General features: G+C 48.4%; 1 protein-coding gene across 4 annotated transcripts; it reads left to right on the top strand.

Moving 5' to 3' along the window:
• The first annotated feature begins 545 nt into the window (after positions 1-545).
• CBX7 (chromobox 7) lies at positions 546-16,995 on the top strand. Of its 4 annotated transcripts, none has more exons than XM_030479737.1 (6): positions 546-763; positions 2,098-2,141; positions 6,168-6,233; positions 6,724-6,790; positions 7,416-7,755; positions 15,355-16,995. In XM_030479737.1, the coding sequence occupies exons 1-6, from the start codon at positions 695-697 to the stop codon at positions 15,447-15,449; spliced, it is 681 nt and encodes a 226-aa protein (XP_030335597.1). In that variant the 5' UTR covers positions 546-694; the 3' UTR covers positions 15,450-16,995. The 4 variants fall into 4 exon arrangements, with proteins under 4 accessions (XP_030335597.1, XP_030335595.1, XP_030335594.1 ...); XM_030479735.1 differs by having other exon boundaries at positions 9,800-16,992; XM_030479734.1 differs by having other exon boundaries at positions 9,797-16,992.
• The last annotated feature ends 2,894 nt before the right edge of the window (positions 16,996-19,889 follow it).

The raw sequence follows: 19,889 nt of genomic DNA, 5'->3' as shown, positions 1-19,889 counted from the left end.
AACCAGTTGTTCAATGCAGTGGTTGGGAAGCACAAGCACGTTTCTGTGTGGCAGGTTGGTGCTCAGTGCAGACTGGACACCTCGATGCCGAACGCCTGCTCACGATGTTCGGCTTTTCTCCTGCCCTACCCAAGAACGCCTCTGCCACCTCACCCAGGCGGCCTTACGCCCTGCCCGTTTCAATGTGTCACATCGCTACGCGTGTGCCGCGTCCACAGAGCCCTCAGCGCTTCATCATGGGGCACTTGAAGCGGGCGGACGAGCCACACCGTGCCGCCTGCCTCTGCCGCGCCGACACTCGGTGTCACACCACCCGCCGCCGGTGGCAGGCGGTCGCCGAGGGCCGTTCCTGCGGGAAACGCTCTTAAACACGAAGAGAAGGGGACGGGACGAAGGACGGGAGCCGGCCGCGGGCTGAGGCGGGGCGGCGGGAGCGTCCCCTCAGCCGGTTCCCGCCCAAGCCGCGCCCCGCCTCCTCCTCCCCCTCCCCCCCCACAACGTCCCCCCCCCTCGCGCGCGCGCCGGGGAAAACGTTGCGCAGGTTCTAAAGCGGGGCGGGGGGAGGGGAGGGGGCGCGGCCGCGCGCGAGGGGGCGTGTGAGGGGGAGCGGCGGGTAACGGCCGACAGCGGGCAACGGCCGCCACCACCGCCCTGCGACAGCCGCGTCCCGCAGCGCCGCCGTCCCGCCCGCTGCATGGAGCTGTCGGCCATCGGGGAGCAGGTGTTTGCGGTGGAGAGCATCCGCAAGAAGCGCGTGCGGAAGGTGGGCTGCTGCCGCGCCGCGGCGGGGCGGGCCCCGACGGCAGGGAGGGGAGTGGAGGGGAGGGGGGGACGGGACGCTCACCGGGACACCCCCCCCTGCCTCGCACAAGCGCCCTGCCTTCCTTCCCCCCGCCGCCAAGCGCGGAGTAACGGGGTTACGGCGGCCCCGGCCCCGGCACCGGCTGGGGTCGGCGGGCGAGGGGCGCGCGTGTGGCGGCGCTGGGAGTCGCTGGTGAGGTGGGTGGGTGCCCGTGGTGGGGCGCTGTGGGGATTAACCCGCAAGCGCGCGGCGTGTTGTGGCCTCTGGTGGATAGTTCCTTGTGGGGCAGCATCTCCAAACGTGGGGAAGGGGCTCTGAGCACTGGACGGGGCTTTGAGCAGCCTGGTCTAGTGGAAGGTGTCCCTGCCCGTGGCAGGGGGTTGGAACTGGATGAGCTTTAAGGTCCCTTCCAACCCAAACCAGTCTGTGACTCTGTGAAGCTGATGAGCCCCCCATGAAGAACACAATTCTTTGGCCTAAGTACTGGAGCAAGTGCTTTGCTTGCTATGCAGTTGTGTAGAGGTGTCTGCAGCTGTAACAGTGGCATGTCAAGGTATGGTCATCCTGCATGCATGAAGGCCTCTGCCATGCTTTGGGAAGTGCTTAACAAGCCCCTCAGGATAATATTAAAGGTTTTAATACTTGTATGCATTGCTCATGAAGGCCTTGAACATTGTTTCCAATCACTACACTTTTTTCCATTTTAAATCTTGTACTTAGAGTGAACAAATAAATGTGTAACTGAACTTCAGCTGTGAGCTGCTGTTTGCTTGGGTCGAAAGGTTGAGAGACTGTGATGGATGGAACAGTGTTTGAGTAAAGCGTGTAGCAACTGGAAGGGAACATGTCAAAGAGATGCTTCATAGCTTCTGAAATATTGTATTTCTTCTCTCTGCTTAAAAAATAAATTCCTCTGACACTTGCTCCTGGCATACATCTCCCTCTCATGTTTCTGCTTACTGACTTCTTGTAGGGTTGCCTGTAAATGTGGGAATGGTTGTAGTCTTGTTCTCTGGTTGGCTCTTGGGGTTTTCTGTCTGCAAGGCTTTTGCAAAGGTGTGATCCTGAGCTGATGGTAGTTCAACCATGCTTAAATCCCCGTGTGCCCGTTTTCTGGGGAGAAAGGTATAGCAAGTGTAGGTGAATGAGGAAGTGGCTTTGTTTTGAAAACAAAGCGATGGGAAATGAGCTTTTCAGTCGCAGAGTTGAGTCCTGTTGATTGGTCGCACCTCTTGCTGTAGCCCATATCTGGTTGTGGAGTTCACTTGTTTTCTTCTTCCTTTTTCTGCTCTTAGGGTAAAGTAGAATACCTGGTGAAATGGAAAGGATGGCCCCCCAAGTAAGTCCTGTTTTGCTTGTCTTTCACTTTTCTTTCTTTGATATTCAATAATAGCTTATACCGTACCTTTGCAATTGAGCATCATGTTCTTGTCCCTCATTCCAATGACAATAAACAAAACCAAAGAGCCACAAACCAAAACCAAATCTATTTCCAGATGGGCAGCTGAGGGATACAAACTGTGTCTGTCTATTCTGACTGGGTTTTGCCACCACTGAAATATTCCATTGAGATGCTTTCTAGATACAAATTCATTATGAGTTCAACAAGGAACCCTGGTTCTTCTGAATTTGGAATGGCTTCTGCTTTTCTGAGTCAGCACCAAGAGGACCCCACTTTATTTTTAGAGCTATATGCAGTCTTTTAAAATTGAAAACAAGTTGATGGTCTTGTCTTGTTGTCCTACTGTTTCCCCTCTGCAATTCACAAACAGCGGTAATGTTTCAGATTTGCTGATTGTAGCCAAATGCAGGTGATCTTTGTCCTTTGAAAATTACTGCCATGCCTTCATTTTCTTGTCCAGACCCTTCTGTTATTTTGAGTGCCTCTTCTGCTTTTGCTTTGGTTGCTATGTTGCAAAAAGGAAACAAAAAAAAAAAAATCTTTCTGCAGCATTGCTATGCACTGTTTACAGATACTTATTAAAATGCAGCTGCCTCTGAAGAAGAGTGATTGCTCTGTGCCTAAACAGTCTGTAAAATGCTTTGAGATTAAAAGGATTAGGTGACTGGAGAATATTACTATGTTAGCTAGCAGTCTAGTAGAACAGCCTCCTGGCCAACCCATATGGGGCCCTGTCTTTGCTTTTCTGTTTGTAACTCTGTGTGTGTACATACACAGCGTGCGTGGGTACCACTACATTACACACACAGTTGCATTGCAAAGGGGGCTGCTTTTATGGGTTCATCCTTGTATCTGCAAAGTGGGGCCCACTAGGATGGTCCTGACTGATTGTACCTGGTGTCCAAGAAGTTGAAATGTGTTCCTGTGTGTCTAATCCTCGTGCCTAATCCTTAGGGCTTATAGGGCATGTGTGAATATAAGCAGCTTCCCATCTCTGGTGGTGGTGGGAAAGGGTAAATTAGTTCTTGATTTTAAGTTCTGCTGTCAAAGTGTTACCTTGTGCACTCGTTGAGCACCAGTTGCTATATAGTATGCGTCAGTTCTTGGACTGCTTCAGCCCTCTAAGTAGCCTTATTTAATCACTGGTAGAGGTTGGGAAATGTATTTGTAGCCTGGGAGGCACCATCCTCTTTTGATGTTTATCCCATTCTCCTTTCAACAAATGCATTGAGGTCCTTCTCTTGTAAGGTCACTTCCCAACAAGGTGGGATGAGGCATGGTGTAATGTTTCCTTGGACAGAGCAGCCCTTATTTTTACTGCTGCCTTTCCCTGTGCTGCATCTTAGAACTCTGGGGGTGCCAGAAACTCGCTTTTGGGAACTAAAAGCACAGCCTTCTGCCCAAGGAGCAAGGGAATGTTAGGGTTCCCTTCTTTTGAATGTGACATGTCCAAAGACCTTCCCTCTCCCCCCAAACTCTGAGGAGCACTAACTGTTTTTTTTCTCTTCTCTACCAATCCCCCACCCCTCCGCTTCATTTTAACTGTTCACTCAGTGGTTTAAGTTGCTTTAAACCAAGATGCTTTGAGCGCTGAAGTCACTTTCATCCTGCTAGCAGTCACTGTTCCTTGTTGCTAAACACACACATGCCTGTGCTAGCATGGAGCACCACATGCTGCATCTTTGTCTTCTGACATATTCTGTTTCCTCATCCCATGTCCTGTTTCTCTTCATTCCCCTCCCCAACCTTGTTGCATTGCTTTTTCTAATCTCCGTACCAGTTATCCCAGCATTCCCATTGAAGGCTTTATGGAAGGGAATGAGGATAGGTCAGTAGTTTGCTGCTTTCCCACGTAATTGATAGTCACTTTTTTCTTTTCTTTTTAGTAAAAAATTCTTGTCAATACCCTGCACCTCAGATTTCTGGATTGTGCTGCTGGAGTCAGGGAATGGAGGAGTTACAATCTGATTCTAGCTACAAGCTTGTTTACAACTTGTGTTGGAGTTAAGAGGGGAGGGAGAAGAGGAGGAGTAGAAGGAGGGGGAAGGAAGATCATATGATCTATGTTTTCCAGAGTGCCTGTTCTCTGCAGTTCTGCTGCAGCCCGGGCTGTGTGTACCCGTATATACAGCTCTGAGTGCGCGCGCGCACGTGGCAAACTGAACCATGGGTTGTTTTTTTTTTTTATATGCAGTGTTTTGCCACTGCAGCGAAGCCAGAAACTGAACTGCAGAGAAAAAGGCAACACCCACCAGTTTGGCTTTTTTTCTAAAGCAAATCCTTCTTTTTTTTTTTTTTTCTTTTTTTTATTTTTCCACTTCTGCCCATGAAAAGCAATCCGATGGCTTTTTTTCCCCTCCTCCTGTTATTATTTTTCTTAAATTTGTAGAATGAGTGCCAGAATCCCTGCGTCTGGGAGGAAACCTTCCTCTATTCAGCAGCATCCTGGTGTTGACAGCTCACTGCCAGGTTGCTGCAGGAGGCTTCGGCAAAGGAGGGAGGGAGGGATCAGCTGGTTATCAAGGCATGGCTGTTCTTAACTCTCTGATAGACAGTGCACCTTGCGATACCTGAATTTCATCATCTTGTTTTTTCCTTTTACAAAAGAATTGTACTTTCATTTCTAGATGCATTCTCCAGGAATGCTTCTCTATTTCATACCTTTCTTCTACCTAATGGAGACATGAAAGGGAAAAGCATTCCCAAACCACCTCCCCTGCGTACATATGTGCATGTGTCATGTGTCCTCATGCACAGCCTGCACTTCATCCAGAAACGTAAAGATCCTGAAATGCTTTCCCCCTGTTTAAAGGCACTGATACAAATGCACCCCTACATACCTGTGTGTGGCTGCTTTCTGGCCCTCCTCCCCAGGGGCTGGGAGGGTCTTTGCCTCTAGGCCCTGAACCTCACATTCCAGGAAAATTAATGTTCTGAGGCGTTCAGGGTTTCAGACTTGCTTTCTTGCCTTTGAGTTTGTATGGTAGAGACATGCCACCTTTGATTCTTTAGACACAAACATGCGATGACGTCCACCTTGTGATCCTTTCGCCTTCCACAATGGGAGGTTTTGGCTGCTTCTCCCTGGAGTTAAGTGCAGCTGTGCCTTTTGGGAACTGGTTTTGGCGTTGTCTGCTTGGCAGGTTCAGTCCTTTCCTGAGCATCTGACTCCTATCACAGCTCTCTGGCAACTGAGGAGGAAGATGGGGCAGTGAGTGACATTGTTCACAGGCTACTTCTAAAGCATCAAGCTTATTTTGAGTAGTTTTGGTAGCCATGACCACAGGGCAGATGGGTTCTCCTGCGGTGGTACAGAAACACTGATGACCTCTGCTAAATACAAATAACCTGCAGGGGGAGTCGAGCAAGAGGAATAGTTGGAAAGCCGCCATCAACTTGCCTCAGGGCCCAGGTCTAAACATGTTTAGTTGAATGGCAACGGTGGAGAAAAATTAAACTATTCTTAAATGAATACTTTCAGCTCCAGTGATTAGAGGTAATTAATAATGCAGGCGAGGAAGCGTACTTACTCCTTGAGCACTCTAAATTAAGAGAGACCTATTTTTCAGAAAGCTGTATCAGATCACATCTCATTGTTCCATGGGGTTTAAGGGAGTGCTGCAGATGAGACCTGTTTAGGCATTGACTTAAAATCAGTTTTCAAGTGTCTGTACAGGCTTTGCAAACAGCATGGAGGGGGCCCTGAGGAGGAAAGTCTTCCTTGTTCTCCTACAAATTGCTGCTTGAAGCTTGGCCCTGCCTGTTCTGGGAAAGGGAGGTGGTGTCTGCGGGAAGTTGGGGAGGGAATGGCTGAGATTCCTGAGAGCTCTCACAATGTCGTGGCAGACCCCACCGACCTTTGTGAAGACAGTATCCAGGGCTGTAATGCACTGGTAACAGGCCTGCAGACAGAATGCTTCATTAAAGTACTGTTTACTTTATATTCCTTATGTTTGTCTTCAGATACAGCACATGGGAGCCAGAGGATCATATCTTGGACCCTCGCCTGGTAGTGGCTTATGAAGAAAAGTAAGGGCGCGTGTTCCTTCTTTCCCTGCACACAAGAAAAGGAAATAGTGTCTTTATTTCACAGTGTGCATAAAGTGCCCATGCTGTCCCGACGTTAAAGATGAGATCCTGCATGACCTCTGTACCTGGTGTTGGCTTAGGTGGACAAAACAGGGTTAAAGCAGCTTTGATTGGCACTGTTCAAGAAATGAGGCCAAGAACAAGCAGCACTAAGCCAAATAGCAATCAGTTTTAGGTTTTAATCAGGCCCAGGGCTGGACCGGAGTGTTGACAGGTGATAAGTTTCTCTAAACACATCCTTGATCAGCTGAGCCAGAGAAATTTCCTTATTGCAAGGCTTTCACTCCTACCAGAAGCAATTCTGGAATGTGTTCCAAGCCCACAGTGGTCACAATTGGGGTTTAATGAAAGAAATGAGGGAGCTGTGCTGCAAAAGGTAGATGTCCTGTGGTATGTAGTACTTGGTTTGATTTGTGTTCCTCTTTCACAGGGAAGAGAGAGACCGTGCATCAGGGTACAGGAAAAGAGGCCCCAAACCAAAGCGTCTCCTACTGCAGGTAGCCTCTTGCTCTTCTGTGTATTTCTAATCTCGTTAGCTGCTCTGCTGCTCCTCTGCTTGCAGGGAGGTGGAAACTGTCCATTTGCTGTTGGATGGACAAAATGGGAGGTAACAAGCCAACACTACAACATGAAATCAGTTGGTAGGCAGCTAGATCTAACCTGTTAGCTGAAGAGCCAGCTAACTTGTCTTTAAAAACCAAAGCAACTCCTCCCCCCAAAAAACCCCAACAAACTAACAACAGCTCTTGCCCTCTGGACTAGGGTTTTAGAAACTTTGGGCCTGGCTGGTTGCAGGTTACCTGGTTTTTGTGCTCTTTTAATTTCATGTTGGGCTTGGACTTCCCATGATGTTAAAGGTAGCCACTGGTTGGAAGCAGAGTTCCAGCATGCCTTGACTGTTGTCAAGCAAAGCGTCCAATCCTAGGAAGTCCCTATGAGGAAGAGCTTAGATGGCAGTTGAAGAGGTGAGAGAAACAGTGTGCTAGAAGCAGCACAACTTAACCCTAGCTCATCTATATGTTCAGGGACTGAACAAAAAATAGTTTCCCGGCTCCCAGGTGGGAGCCCTGACTGTATTATCAGATTTCTGCTCTCACCCTTGCTGCGCTGATGTCTTGGCAGCGGCTGTATGGCATGGACTTGAGGAGTGCCCACAAGGGAAAGGAGAAGCTCTGCTTCTCTCTTGCACGGAGGTTTGGAGGAGGAGACAGCAGCCTGCCAGGGGCCAAGCCAGGGCAGGCAGAGTTCTCAGAGAAGACTGGGGGAGCGGTCCTGCCATTCTCTCTCCGAAAGCAGCGCAAAAACCAGAAGTACCTGCGACTGTCAAGGAAGAAGTTCCCCCGCATCTCGAGCCTGGAGAGCCGAAACTGCAGGCATGAGTTCTTCCTGAATGATGCAGTGGGCCTAGAGGCCAGGCAGGGCCCTGAGGACTGGGAGTCCATGCAGCACACCAGCAAAGAAGGTAAGGCCAAACACACCTTGGCTGTGAAGTTTGGGGCATAAGAAGGACGCTCTGCATGCTTCCTCCTTGCTTGCCCCATTCTGGGATCATGGTTTAGGTCAGATCAGAGTGGCTCTCACTGGCTCACACTGTGGCACTCTTGTCTGCAAGTTCCTTTCTTGTTTGGATGAATAGCACAGGTTAATCTGCTTTTTTGGTGCTGCTGCCTCTTTATAGTCTTATATCAGTGATGCCCTTCCCAGTGCTGGAAAACGTGGAAGATACTGCAAGTTACTCCCCTCCGACAGTTTCCTCACAGCAGAGGTGACATGCAGGTGTGGTAGTATTGAACTCTGCCTCCATCCACGCATCCACATGTGTTCAGCCTGCTGCCCTGCTAAAAGGAGCTTGGCTGGCAGTGGACAAGCTTGGGCACCAGCACTCTTCTCATACTGCTGCTCTCAGGAACATACAGGAATGCTGTTCGGATGCCATAGTGCATTCTTCTGACCCCTCCTTTCTTTCCTCTCCACACCCCATGTCCTCTAAAATCCCTTGCTATAGAGCTACATGAGAGGAGATGAGAGAGACGAAGATGGTAACTCTTGCTTGATCCCACTGAGTAGGCAGCACGAGCGTAGGCATGGGAGATGTCCAAGCACATTTGGCATTTCGGGGAGGGATACCAGCATCTTGTTCAGGAGGGCTGTGGGATGCATGCGTTGCTCTGAGTTACCAGGGAAACTCTTCCCCTGCATTATTAGAGCTTCTGAAGGCGTAGCTTTCCTGAGGTGTGGAAAACCGGGGCTTGTGCTGCTTGTAGTAGCTAAGGGAATCCTGCTACACCTTGCTAGGAGTAGCTGGATTACGCAGGATTTTGGGGAAGAGGGCTTTGTTCTGGGAATCAGAACTATGGCCTCTTTTCTGAGAGGGACTTGAATGCTGCGCAAAATCCAGGGAGGCAGCAATGAGGGTAGCACAGAGGAACCCACTCTTGCATCCTGGCAACAGGCAAATGTGTGGGGCTGCTTTCCCCCTAGAAGCACTGGACTCTGAAGCACTTTGGGATTAGAAGAGTGGACAGCACTACAGAAATGTTTTTGTTCTCCCCTTGACACACAGCCTGCATGGAATTCTAATTATTATTAGGGGGGATTGGACTCCTTCTGAGGTGAAAGCAGGCCCCCCAGGTATTTGAGACAGAGGCCAGGAAATACACCCTTAAGGGGCCCTTATTCCTTGCTCAGCTTGGGACAGCAAGGTATATAGTACAGGTATAGTGACAGGAGAGCGGATGTTTTCCTTTTTCTATGTTTTTGTGGCTGTTTCTGGGGGTTGGGGAGAAGTGAGGCTTTGGGTGGCAGAGGGACTGATAATTATTCTTAGAGTGAGAAGGTGCAGGGATGCTTGGGTTTCTCATGTGGAGATATCTGGGAGCAAAGGAGGGATGCAAGAAAGGGAGAGAGACCTCTCTGTGAAGCAGTATTGATGGATTTTTGGGAGAATGGCACCAGGCTGCGTTGCAGGTGCAGTAGAAGGAAGACCCTCCATCTTGGATCCCTTTGATTCCACATAGGAGTATGTGAAGAACATGTGTAAAAGTGTGTGATTTCCGACTTTTCAGCAGCGAAGGGCATTTACAAGCAGGTGAGCTCACACCTGGATGAGAGTGCTTTGCTGAGAGCCAAATTAGAGGCTGAGATGGGGTGAGAGGTATCAGGGAACTATGGATGGTTAGATGAGCTGTGTGGTGTTACAGGGTCTTTTGACCTCCGTGTAGGCTGCTCCAGTGCTCATGTGTGTCTGGAAACCTTTACTGCTCTTTCCTTTCCCATTATATCCTGCAGTGATCCTCCATTTTCCCTTAGCCTCTGAGGGGAGGGCTTGCCCATGCACTTTCTTGCCTTGTACATGCAGACTCAGTACCGGCTGGTTTCAACCACCATTTGTCAGAAAGGAGACCCCTTTTCAATCCTTCCCTTCCCTCTCTTCTTCCTCCTTCCTCCTCCGTCACGCTCTCTCTCTCTCACTAACACGCTCTTATCTGCCTCTCCTTCTGCAGCAGATGTGGATGGCAGTCTCCCTTGGATTCCCACTGTGCCCCCCAGCGAAGTGACAGTGACAGACATCACAGCAAACTCCATTACCGTCACTTTCAGAGAAGCACAAGTGGCTGAGGGCTTCTTCCGAGACCGGAGCGCGCAGTTCTGAATCTCCATTTTCAGTGCTCCCCAAAACCAGTGCTTTGAGGGTGGGGCTATAGGGAAGGGTTGTTTTATCCCTTTAGGGAAAAAAAAAATCCAAAATGTCTCCTCTTAAAATGTTTACAGAGACCTTTTTCTTTTTTTTCCCCTTTTCCTTTTCCCCCTTTCAGATACGCAAAAAAGGGCAGCGTAGGGGGTGTGTGTTTGTCATTGCTTTGTCCAGCTGAAAACCTGACAACCCTTTCCCTGGCAAAGACTCCCCTCCTAGATGTGAAAGGAGCAAGCTGAACAATTCGCCTTTTATCCTGTCAAGTGGCGGCAGCTGCATTTGTGGGGAGAGGGCATGTGGAGGTGGAAAGAGAGCCGGGTCTCTATCCTGCCGCCTTGCTCTGCAATTGATAGCCCTTGGATAAAGATTCTTCTCTGTGCATTGCTCTTCCCACCTTCCTCCTCCCTCTCTTCCTGCAGCAGTGAGAGGCAGTGGATCCTACCTATGTAGATAACTCCAGCCTGTTAAGACTTTCTCTCCTGTGGCCTGTGGCTGTCAGGACTTCAGAACCCTATTTGCCTGTCTGTGGTAAGTCAGTCCTTGCTGCACGGGTCCATATAGACTGCAGAGGTTTCTCCCTTTGATTGTTGATCATGTGGAAAGACTGAAGTGCATCTCTGCAATCTAGATTGGTGACGTACATTCAATTTGCCCTCATTAAAGGCTCAGAAACCCAGCGCAGTCAAGACATACCATTCTGGATATGCTAAACAGGATTTCCAAGCTTAGCTCTGCTGTGTGAGGAATGCGTTACGGAAAGTGGGGTGTTCTTACCCTTTGCCAAATTCAGTATTAATAACAAATGCTGCCCTGAATGTGTGGCAATAAGCTGTTTGAAAACTGACTCCTCTCCCCTGGGAGGAGGGGCTAATAGGACAACCAAAGCATTGCCTGGCACTGCAAAGATATACGAGATACTGGCACAGGCCCAGGACACAGGAGTTGGACAGGACTGAGCTAGAAATGGACCTTGATTAGAAGAAAATTCTGTTCTTGGATCCCATTGAGAGATCCAAGGTAAACAACATGTGGGGAAGGCATGTATTAGATTTGAGGAGGGGAAAAAAATCTTAGCAATGAGAATTTTTGGATTGTACTGCCTGAGTAATATTCTTCCGTGGCTCCAGTCTCCTCACATTATCTGTGATCCTGTACTACTTTACTGATAGGAACTTCCCCTTGGAAGGCTTCAAAATCTTTGCCAAGGAAGGTGGTCTGCATTTCAATAGACCCTGCCTGATCTTGCACTTAAAAATGCCTTGTGCTGGACTGCCTGTGACACTTGGAGGTGTGTGAAGAATTGCTGTATTTTGAGTTGGTAGTTTAGCATAGCATCTGTTCTTGCACTTGCATGTTCTCTTCCATTTTTTTAAAAGCAAATTTTATTTAAATAACTTAGATTTTTAAATATAGACCTTTTCCTATGGAAAGAAAGAAAAGTAAGCTAGCATCTAAGGTGGGAACTGCAGGACAGAGTGCTGCAAGGTAACATCGGCTACCTTTATGATTACTGTCCTTAAATCCTTTGTTTTCTCTACCTGCCCCTCCTGAAGCATCTCTTACCTGCTGTATTTATTCTAAATGAAGCTATGAGCCTTCTGAGCTCTGAGGTAAAGACACCCATGGAAATCCTCACTGTGTTCCTTTGAAGGGCTTGGATGCTGGCCTGCAGAATTTGGGAGTTCCAGGGCTTCTGGTCATCCAAACACCTACTTTTTGCAAAGTGCTTGGACTGCCCCCATGGTTTTTATTAAAAGCAGGTTTTACCTCAGATAGGATATAGCAGCTCAGTGTAGTCTCAGGATTTCCCCTTCCATCTCAGAGCTCTTTTGAGCAGGCCTGTCTTCCGCTGTGTCACAGCAGTTTCAGGACCACTGGGAAGATCTTAACTTTCTGGATGAACCTTTTGTCTCTCAAAAGTGACACAGGAGTTTTATTATGGAGAAATCTGAAAGGGTGAGAAGTGGAAGCTGGGGAGGGGGGTGGAATTATGTAGTGGGAGGAAGAGTGAGTGGGAAGGAAGCCTGCAAGAGCTAGCAAGGGCAAATTGATGAGGTAAGCGTATAGGCTCAGGATGTTTGTTGAACGTGGGTGTCCAGCACGAGGCTTCTCTATCTGGAGTTGCACCCACTTTTGCAGGTTGGGGGGTCAGACAGTGTTGTCATCATCACCTCCCACAGCCCCCCTCTTCCCAACACCTGCCAAATGCTCTGAATACCTGTATCTCTCTCTTGTTGTCAGCAGTGGGGACACCACACGGCTGAGCCCTCTCTAGAGGGTTGTAGCAGGTCAGGTAGTTATGGCTGCAGAAGCAAAATATTTTAGCTTATTTTTTTAAAAAGTCTTGAACTCCAGCTCATCCTGTAAATATTCATGGCTTTTATAGGATCTGGTTTCTTTACCCTGATGCAGCTACTGCTGCCTTTGTCTGTCTTCATCTCAGTGTACAAATACACCAAAAAAGCTTCCTATTTACTAAGGTTCCTGTGTTTAGCTGACATGGGAAGTGATACCAATCCTGTGGCAGGGAAGAGCTTGTCCTAAAAAACTGGATTTCATAGAGTCACAGAATGATTTGGGTGGGAAGGGATCTTAAAGATTCCAGCCCCCTGCCATGGGCAGCGACACCTTTCACTAGACCAGGTTGCTCCAAGCCCCTGTGTCCAACCTGGCCTTGAACACTGCCAGGGATGGGGCAGCCACAGCTTCTCTGGGCAACCTGTGCCAGCGCCTCACTACCCTCACAGGGAAGAATTTCTTCCTTTAATCTAAATCTCCCCTCTTTCAGTTTAAAGAAAATTTCCATCCTCTGCTTTTCTCTCCGCTCACCATCTGAGACTTCTCAACCTTTTGTTTTGGCATTTCTCTTTAAACATCTTTTCTTCCTCTTGCAGTGGAGTTTTCAAAGACCTGTGGTGGTCTTTCAAAGAGGATCCACCCACAGCTTCTTATCTCAATCATTTTTTGGATCACTCTAGCTTGTGTTCTGCTGGTGACTAATCATCTCACCACATGAAGTGTTAAACAAAGTACCTGCCTGCCACGCTACTTTGTGTACAGGTCAGTGAGGAGTTAACCCTGATCGGGTTAAGATGCAACAAGTTGTGTGTGCGTGGGTTTGGTTTGTGAGTGTGAGGAGGAGTTTGTGGTAGGAAACTAAGCAGTTACTGTGTTGGGGTGGACTTTTTGGTTTTGCATTTTTGAATTCTTGCTTATCTTAAAGATCTCTCTGAGAAGATTTTTCTCTTGATATGTTTAAAATGTGGCTCTGTTCCATATTGTCTGGTGACATATTGTCATAAACTTCCTTGGTAGAGCTGGTCTTCAGGGACTTAAAAAAATTAGCTTTATTCCACTTCTGCAGGTGTAGAGATGTATGGGGGTTCTACTTGTGATGGCCAGAGAGGTTCTCTGGGTTTACTTGTTTCTTCTCCCCAATACCATCCATCTGCCAGTACAACCCAAAATCTGAAAATTGAGTTTGGACCTCTTAGGCTAAGATGAAAATCAGATGCTGTGCTCAGAGCTTTGTTAAGCATTCTGTTTGATTAGAACAGCCAGAATAGCATCCAGCTGAAGCTCAGTTTAATAATTCTATTTGAAGCACAAGCCAAGAATAGAAACGGGTTAACTCTCGCACACCTCGTTTGGCTCCATGGCTGTAAACCAGAAAACCAAACTTCAGCCAGTGGAAATGGCTGAACTGTATTCAAGAAACAAACTTCTTGATGAAGAACTGTTCTAATAGTCATGCTTGGAACTGTTTCCATGTGAGAATTTGTATCAGCCATGTTCGGGGGACAGAAGATTTTCTTTCATAGATCTTCTCACAGTGAACTCGCTGTATATATACGACTGAACTGAGGAGCTTGTGAGGCTGGAAAATCTTTATTGTTAACACTGTGTTTAAAAAACAAAAATAATAATGGAAAGGACTGCCTCTGTTCCTGGATGGTTGTAAACTAGATGTTAGTGCTCTCATATATGTGATGCTTTGGAACAGCAAGTTTTAACACATGAATAGCGGCATTAAGTAGCCTTGTAGCTCCTGCATGCTTCTTACTGTCTTGCACTTGCTTGGGGGCCCTTCTGCTTGTGAAGTCAGACCAAGGTGGGGTTTTTTTGTTTGGTTTGGGAATTTTTGGGTTTTATTTTTTGGTTGGTTTATTTTTTTTCCTTTTTCAAGCAAGGTCAGGATATTATTGTGAGAACACCCAAAAGCAGTTCCATTTGCCAAAATAAGCTCAAATTTGTTAGTGAATTGACCCTTGCTTATGTCAGACCCTCAGACAGAAAGAAGCTTATTGATAAATGAATGGCACTTTTTTTGTTGTTAGTGTTGTGAAAGTGTCCAGAATTGTTCTTCTGGTGTTTTGTGACTGAATGTATAAAATTGTTTGTTCACCCCACGGGGGGCCCTTGGCCCCGGTACTGTTTCCTGCTGCATGCCAGTGCTGTTTGATGGTTTCACTGGAACAGAGAGAGGAGGCCTCGCACAGGACAGAAAATAGGCAGGATAGCTCATGCAAAGACCCTCAGCGATAGCCACAACAGAGGCTGGGGTGTGGAAGACAGCAGTGAGCGCTGTCAGCCACATCCATGTATTTGAGCAAAGCTAAATCTACCACCGCCTCCCCACCCCTTCCTCTTCTCTCAAGCTTTAAGTTTGTGCTTTCTGAAGCACAGAAAGTGCAAAACCTTCCTTTTCAAAAGCTAATAGGTATCTACCTGTCTTGTTCCCCCTTGCTTACCTGCAAGCTTGGAAAAAGAGGGTAGTGGGCCTTTCTACGAAAACAGTAGGGGCAGCTGCTTGTAAGGGAAGGGAGGGAAGGAAGTCAGAGTTGCTGGGTGGTTGAGGACCAGCCTGTGAGTGGGCTGGCATGAGAGAGAAGGCATGTTAAAAGTGCAAAGACCTTATAGTGAAGCTGATCCCTTGCATCAGTGGGTGGATGCCCCTCCGAGTTCTGAGTTGGTCCTGTAGAGAGCAGGTGGTCAGTGCTGCATTTATATATCTGTCTTTTACCATCTGGGAAGGCAAGGGAGATGTCTATGTTAACAGCTCGCACAGGGAATGTACAGCGTTGGCACATACAGGTAAAGGGAACACATTGCTTTTGCCATGCTTGTTATAAAACAGTTTTCCCCAAGGGTGTGGTAAACTTGTTTTGAGACAATAGCTTATGATCAAGAGACTATGTTGTCCTCTGCCTGCTGAGCTTACTGTCCTAGCAGAGAAAGGTGAACCTTCTGAGTGTGGAACCACATGGTCAGACACTTCAGATCCTCTCCTGTAACAAGCACTTCCTGGAGTGGTGACCCCTTTTTCTCTTCCACCTCTCTTTCCCTTGCACCCTTAATTTCTTAAAGTACAGTGGCTTAGCAGGGAGTGGGTGGGTGATGATCCCCAGTTGTCGGGGAGCTCTAGAGAGGAGCAGGGCGCAGTGGGAGCACGTAATGGCTGACAGGAGGAGCTGGGTTGCCACCAAGCTGGGATGGGGTACAAGCTTTGGTCCTGAGGTTGTTTCCATTTGCTCTGCAAAGACACCAGGGGCTCTTGTCTGAGAGTACAGGTCAGACTTGGAAGAGGAAAGCTCCCAAGACCGCTCGGAACCTCTACCACAGTTTATCTCGTTACTGGGGCACTGGGAGGGGGATTTTGGAGGAGGAGGAAGAAGTGGAAAGCCTTTATTATTATTATTTTTTAACCAGAAAATGTAGTGTCAGCACGAAGAAGCTTTTTGCAAACCTGTCAAATATTAAGCAGCTTTTTTTATTTTTGTTCTTGTTGCTTTTAAATCTGAAGTATGTTTTGAAGCACTTTGGAAATGCAAAGCACTAGGAGTGCTAAGTACTCCTTATCATCTGCCTAAAAGTGGCATTTGAAAAGCAAAAGATGTATTTGTTTCAGGCTGCTGGCTGCTCCTTATCATTTTTCCAGAGCTGCCACCCAGCCCTTTGCCTCCCTCCCATGGCCGAAGGGGGAGCGTGTTCCACCGCACCAAGGAAAGGCAGGCTCCCCACTCGGGGAGAGGAGAGTGGCCAAGTTCACCTTCGGGGTCCAGGTTGGCTTCCTCCCTCACGGCCTCCTTTGTCTGAAGAAAGGGAAAAATGAAGTTGAGTTTCAGTTTGAGTGGTCCTAGTCTGGAACCATGACCACTTCTGCCAGCTCTAGAGACATCTTTACAGAGTTTCCTGTCTGAAAAATTGCACCTTATTAGCTTTGTTGTGGAATGGGGAGAGGAAGGGCGGGTAAAGCAGGAGCTGTCTTCAGCTGCTGCTGGATTTTTCTAGAGGCCATTTCCTCACCTCATCCCCAACATAATGGCAACAAAAGAACTGAAATCATTTAGATGAAGCTTTTGTTCTGTGTATCTTGAGAACCCTTTGAGCAGGCTAAGATGAGATAATCTGTTTTTCCTCACCTAGCCAGCTCTGCAGCCGCGGGAACCCCAGCTCTCCCTCTGGGTTTCAGCACCAACCTTTCCCCTCAGCATATGCACAGCGTTGGGACCCTTTTGCACACTGACTCATCCAATTTGGTATGCTCCCTTTCAGTTGGGAGAAGGAGGAGTAGATGGGGGCTTGGGTTGGATAGAGGGGAGGGTCCCTGGTTATTTTTGTTCTTGTCCCTTCAGTCGTTGCTGTTGTTACACGCTAGAATATCTGAGTCTTTGCACACAGAAAGCTTCCTTTTGCACAGAATGAGCTTCTAGCTTTTGTACAGACTAATTGAATGTATTTGGGGAGGGGGGGGGAAATAGGGAGTAAACCAATTCCAAGCAAACCAATCGGAGTATAATGCCTTTTCTGAGCGAGTATGTGCTGTAAAAGGAGATTGTAATAGCAAAGGGAGGGCAGGCTCAAGTATAATTTGACACAAAGCGTGGTTTTATTTTTGTACTGATATGGATAAGAGACTGTACAGCATCTATTTATTTAGATGATTTATGTGGTAAATGTTGCAAACAAAATTATGAAAACATTAAATATGAGAACTGACATTTACCTAATGGTCTATGTGGTCATTTACTTCCCCTTGCTTTAATTCCACAGCTGAATTATTTTCCGCCAGTTGCTTCTGTTGGTATAAACATGCAGTGTGGCTGGAAAAAGAATGGAAAATGTATGTGCGTGCGTGAGAAAGACCAGTGAAGGACGGATGAAGACTGGAGCCTGCAGAAGGCCATTTCTGACATTACTCAGTACTTTGATTCGAGGAGGTCAGGTTTTTATTAATTTTTAACCCACAGGGTAAGTCGGAGCTGTACAGAGGTGACCTGGGATGGGTGGTCCTTGACGGATGAGAACTCAAAGAGGAGCACACTGATGGGAGGCGGGTGGCTGCTCCTCTGGGCTTAGGGAGTTGTTGACGTCCTCGCGCAAAGCTGTGGTGCCAGGACAGCTCTGCTGACAGCAGAGCGGTGGTGTGCCCCGTATCCTGCATCTCCTGCAGGAATGGCAAAAATCTGAGGTGAGGACTGGATTGCCACATTGGTTGCCAGCAGGGAAGCAGCTTTCCTCCTGCAGGGCTTCAAGGAGCTCCTCAGGAGCACCACAGCTCCTGGGTGGAGTGTGGGCCCCTGATTCACTGCAGATGAGGAGCCTGAATCCTAGAAGTTCTGATACTCCATGGATGCTGATATTCCATTGAGAGAATCGTAAGTGTCCACTTTGGTTTCTGACTTGCTCCCTCAAGGCGTGTGCCTCTCCATCCCTGGTGTAGCTGGAGGCTGGCTGTTAACGGAGGCACCTCAGCAGGCAAATGGGGCTGTCTGAGCTGTCTCTGGTAGCTGTAACATGGGGCTGAGCATCCCAACGCAGCTATGACGTCAATCACAAAGCACACGGAGCACGAGCGGCGGGGGATGGGGTGCACTTCCTGAGTTGCTCATGGCAGCATGGTTAGGTCTTGCCAGTGCTACCAAAGTGCCCCTGGTGAGCTTGTCCTCAGCCAGGGATTGGACTGATGGCATCAGAGCAGGACTCCAGCCAGCCACTTAGTTTCTGGCAGCAGCGAGCAAGCCCGGTGAAGTTGTAAGGAACTGCAGTGCAGAGTTACGGGAAAGCCTGCTCTGGAGATTGTTTCTTCCTACCTCTGCCAATGCTGCAGAGGCTGGCTGGCACGAGAAACTCGTAATGGCTTGCATGTGTTGGCTGGATTAAAGGTTAATCTGGATAGTACTTCTTCTCTTCAATAATCTGTTGCTGTGCCACCCCGCTAACGCATGCAGCGCAGCCAGCTTGCCTTGTGCAGCTCCCCTCACAGGATCCCTCGAAACAAAGGCACCCGACTGTGCTGCAGGATGTGTCCCAGGCCCCTGCTATGGTAAGGTAGCACCCAACAGGGGAAACAGTGTGGTCTGAGCCCCTCAGTGTTCCCCGAGAAGCACGGTGTGGAACAGAATGTGCGGCCCCTGCGATGGCAAGCACTGTCAGGAAGCTGGCAGTCACCTCCTCTCTGTTCAGTGCCACTCATCTCCCCTGCTCTTGGTCCTTCTCTTCACAGCATTTTGCTTGCAGAGCAACTGTTTTTTTGATGTGAGGATGCAGGAAACCTGGGAGACTTGTGTAATGATCCCAATCCAGTGGCAGCCGGGCAGCTTGGGAATTCATAGGCAGGCCCTGGGGCTATTGTAGCACCCCAGCAGCACTGGCGCTGCATGATCCCTATGGGCCTTCTCCTCTCTCTGCTACATCAAATAGCTGGAGGGATGGTTGTTCAGCTGCTGCTTGGGCCATGCTGAGCCACCCGTATCTGCTACACAGGGAGGTACATGGGTAGCTCTGTCTTTGCTCTTGCATGTTTCAGAGTTACAGCTGGAAAACCTCACCACATTTTGACATGGATTGACCACAGAATCACAGAATGGTTAGGGCTGGAACGGACCTTAAAGATCATCTCGCTCCAATCCTCCTGCCATGGGCAGGGACGCCTCACACTAGACCAGGTTTCTCCAAGAGTCTGCTTAAAAACAAATGCAGCGTTTGCTTGAGGGGCTGAGGTGTGAGCAGCTACACCAGCTCCCGCTGTAGGCGAGGGAATAACAGGTTCTTTACAGCAGCCTGCCACTCCTGACAGCACCTCCCAGGAGCAAACAGCAACAGAGTCGGCTGATCAACCCTTGGAGTTGTTCTAATGGAGAGAAGCGCTGCTACTCCTGCCAGATCTGCAAAAAAACGAGCCTGGAGGCAGCTCCTGGCTTTGAGCAGGTGAGTTTCCCATTATCCAGTGCAATGTAAAACATAAATGAAAACGCTGTTACACTTGCTGCTCTCCACCCTGTGCTCCTACACTGCTTGCTAGTGGCTCCGGTCGGAAAGGTCCTGTTGCTCCCCCAAAGTTCATTGCTTCTCAGTGCTAGCAGTAAGTGCTGCAGGGTGTCCTACGGCACCAGAGTCTTGCAGGCAGCAAGGCACCCCAAAAATAATTTCAGTGTCTGTAGTGAACAATAGATGTTCTGGGAGAGCCATCTTCCCAAGTTGATGTGGGTATTTTTAAATGTTTTACTGAAAATGTGAATGAAACAAAGGAAAAGCCCAACAATGCTCCAAACAGCTGGATATTCTGCTGCTATTTATCTTTGCCAGAATGAAAGTTAGATGAAAGCACCCAGGGCTGGGTTATGCCTGTACCAGGGCTGCTCGCAGCAATTGGAGCAGTGGAAAAAAGGGTCCTGCTGATAGGTGGAAGGAGAAAGAGCATGGGGAGCTCTCCGAAATGCTGCTGCCCCTTCTGGTCCTTGAATCTAGGGTGCCTCATGCTCCTGCCCTGGGGTGAGGGTGTACTGCTTGTTCCTCTGTCTGGGGACAAGGCCATCTGTCAGTCACACCATGTGTGTTTGCATAGCTGTGCGAGGGCTTCTCCCCTGCTTGAGTTAGGAGTGGATGGCATTGGCGGTTGG

Source organism: Strigops habroptila, chromosome 3 (assembly GCF_004027225.2).
Source record: "Strigops habroptila isolate Jane chromosome 3, bStrHab1.2.pri, whole genome shotgun sequence".
NCBI classification, from domain to species: domain Eukaryota; kingdom Metazoa; phylum Chordata; class Aves; order Psittaciformes; family Psittacidae; genus Strigops; species Strigops habroptila.
This window is presented reverse-complemented; position numbering and strand designations above follow the sequence as displayed.

Bases quoted from the DNA above. Each gene is read 5' to 3' on its own strand.
- CBX7 (XM_030479734.1), top strand. From the start codon at position 695: ATGGAGCTGTCGGCCATCGGGGAGCAGGTGTTTGCGGTGGAGAGCATC. The intron at 764-2,097 runs GTGGGCTGCTGC...TTCTGCTCTTAG, and splicing joins GCAAGAAGCGCGTGCGGAAG to GGTAAAGTAGAATACCTGGT. The intron at 6,791-7,415 runs GTAGCCTCTTGC...ATGTCTTGGCAG, and splicing joins CAAAGCGTCTCCTACTGCAG to CGGCTGTATGGCATGGACTT.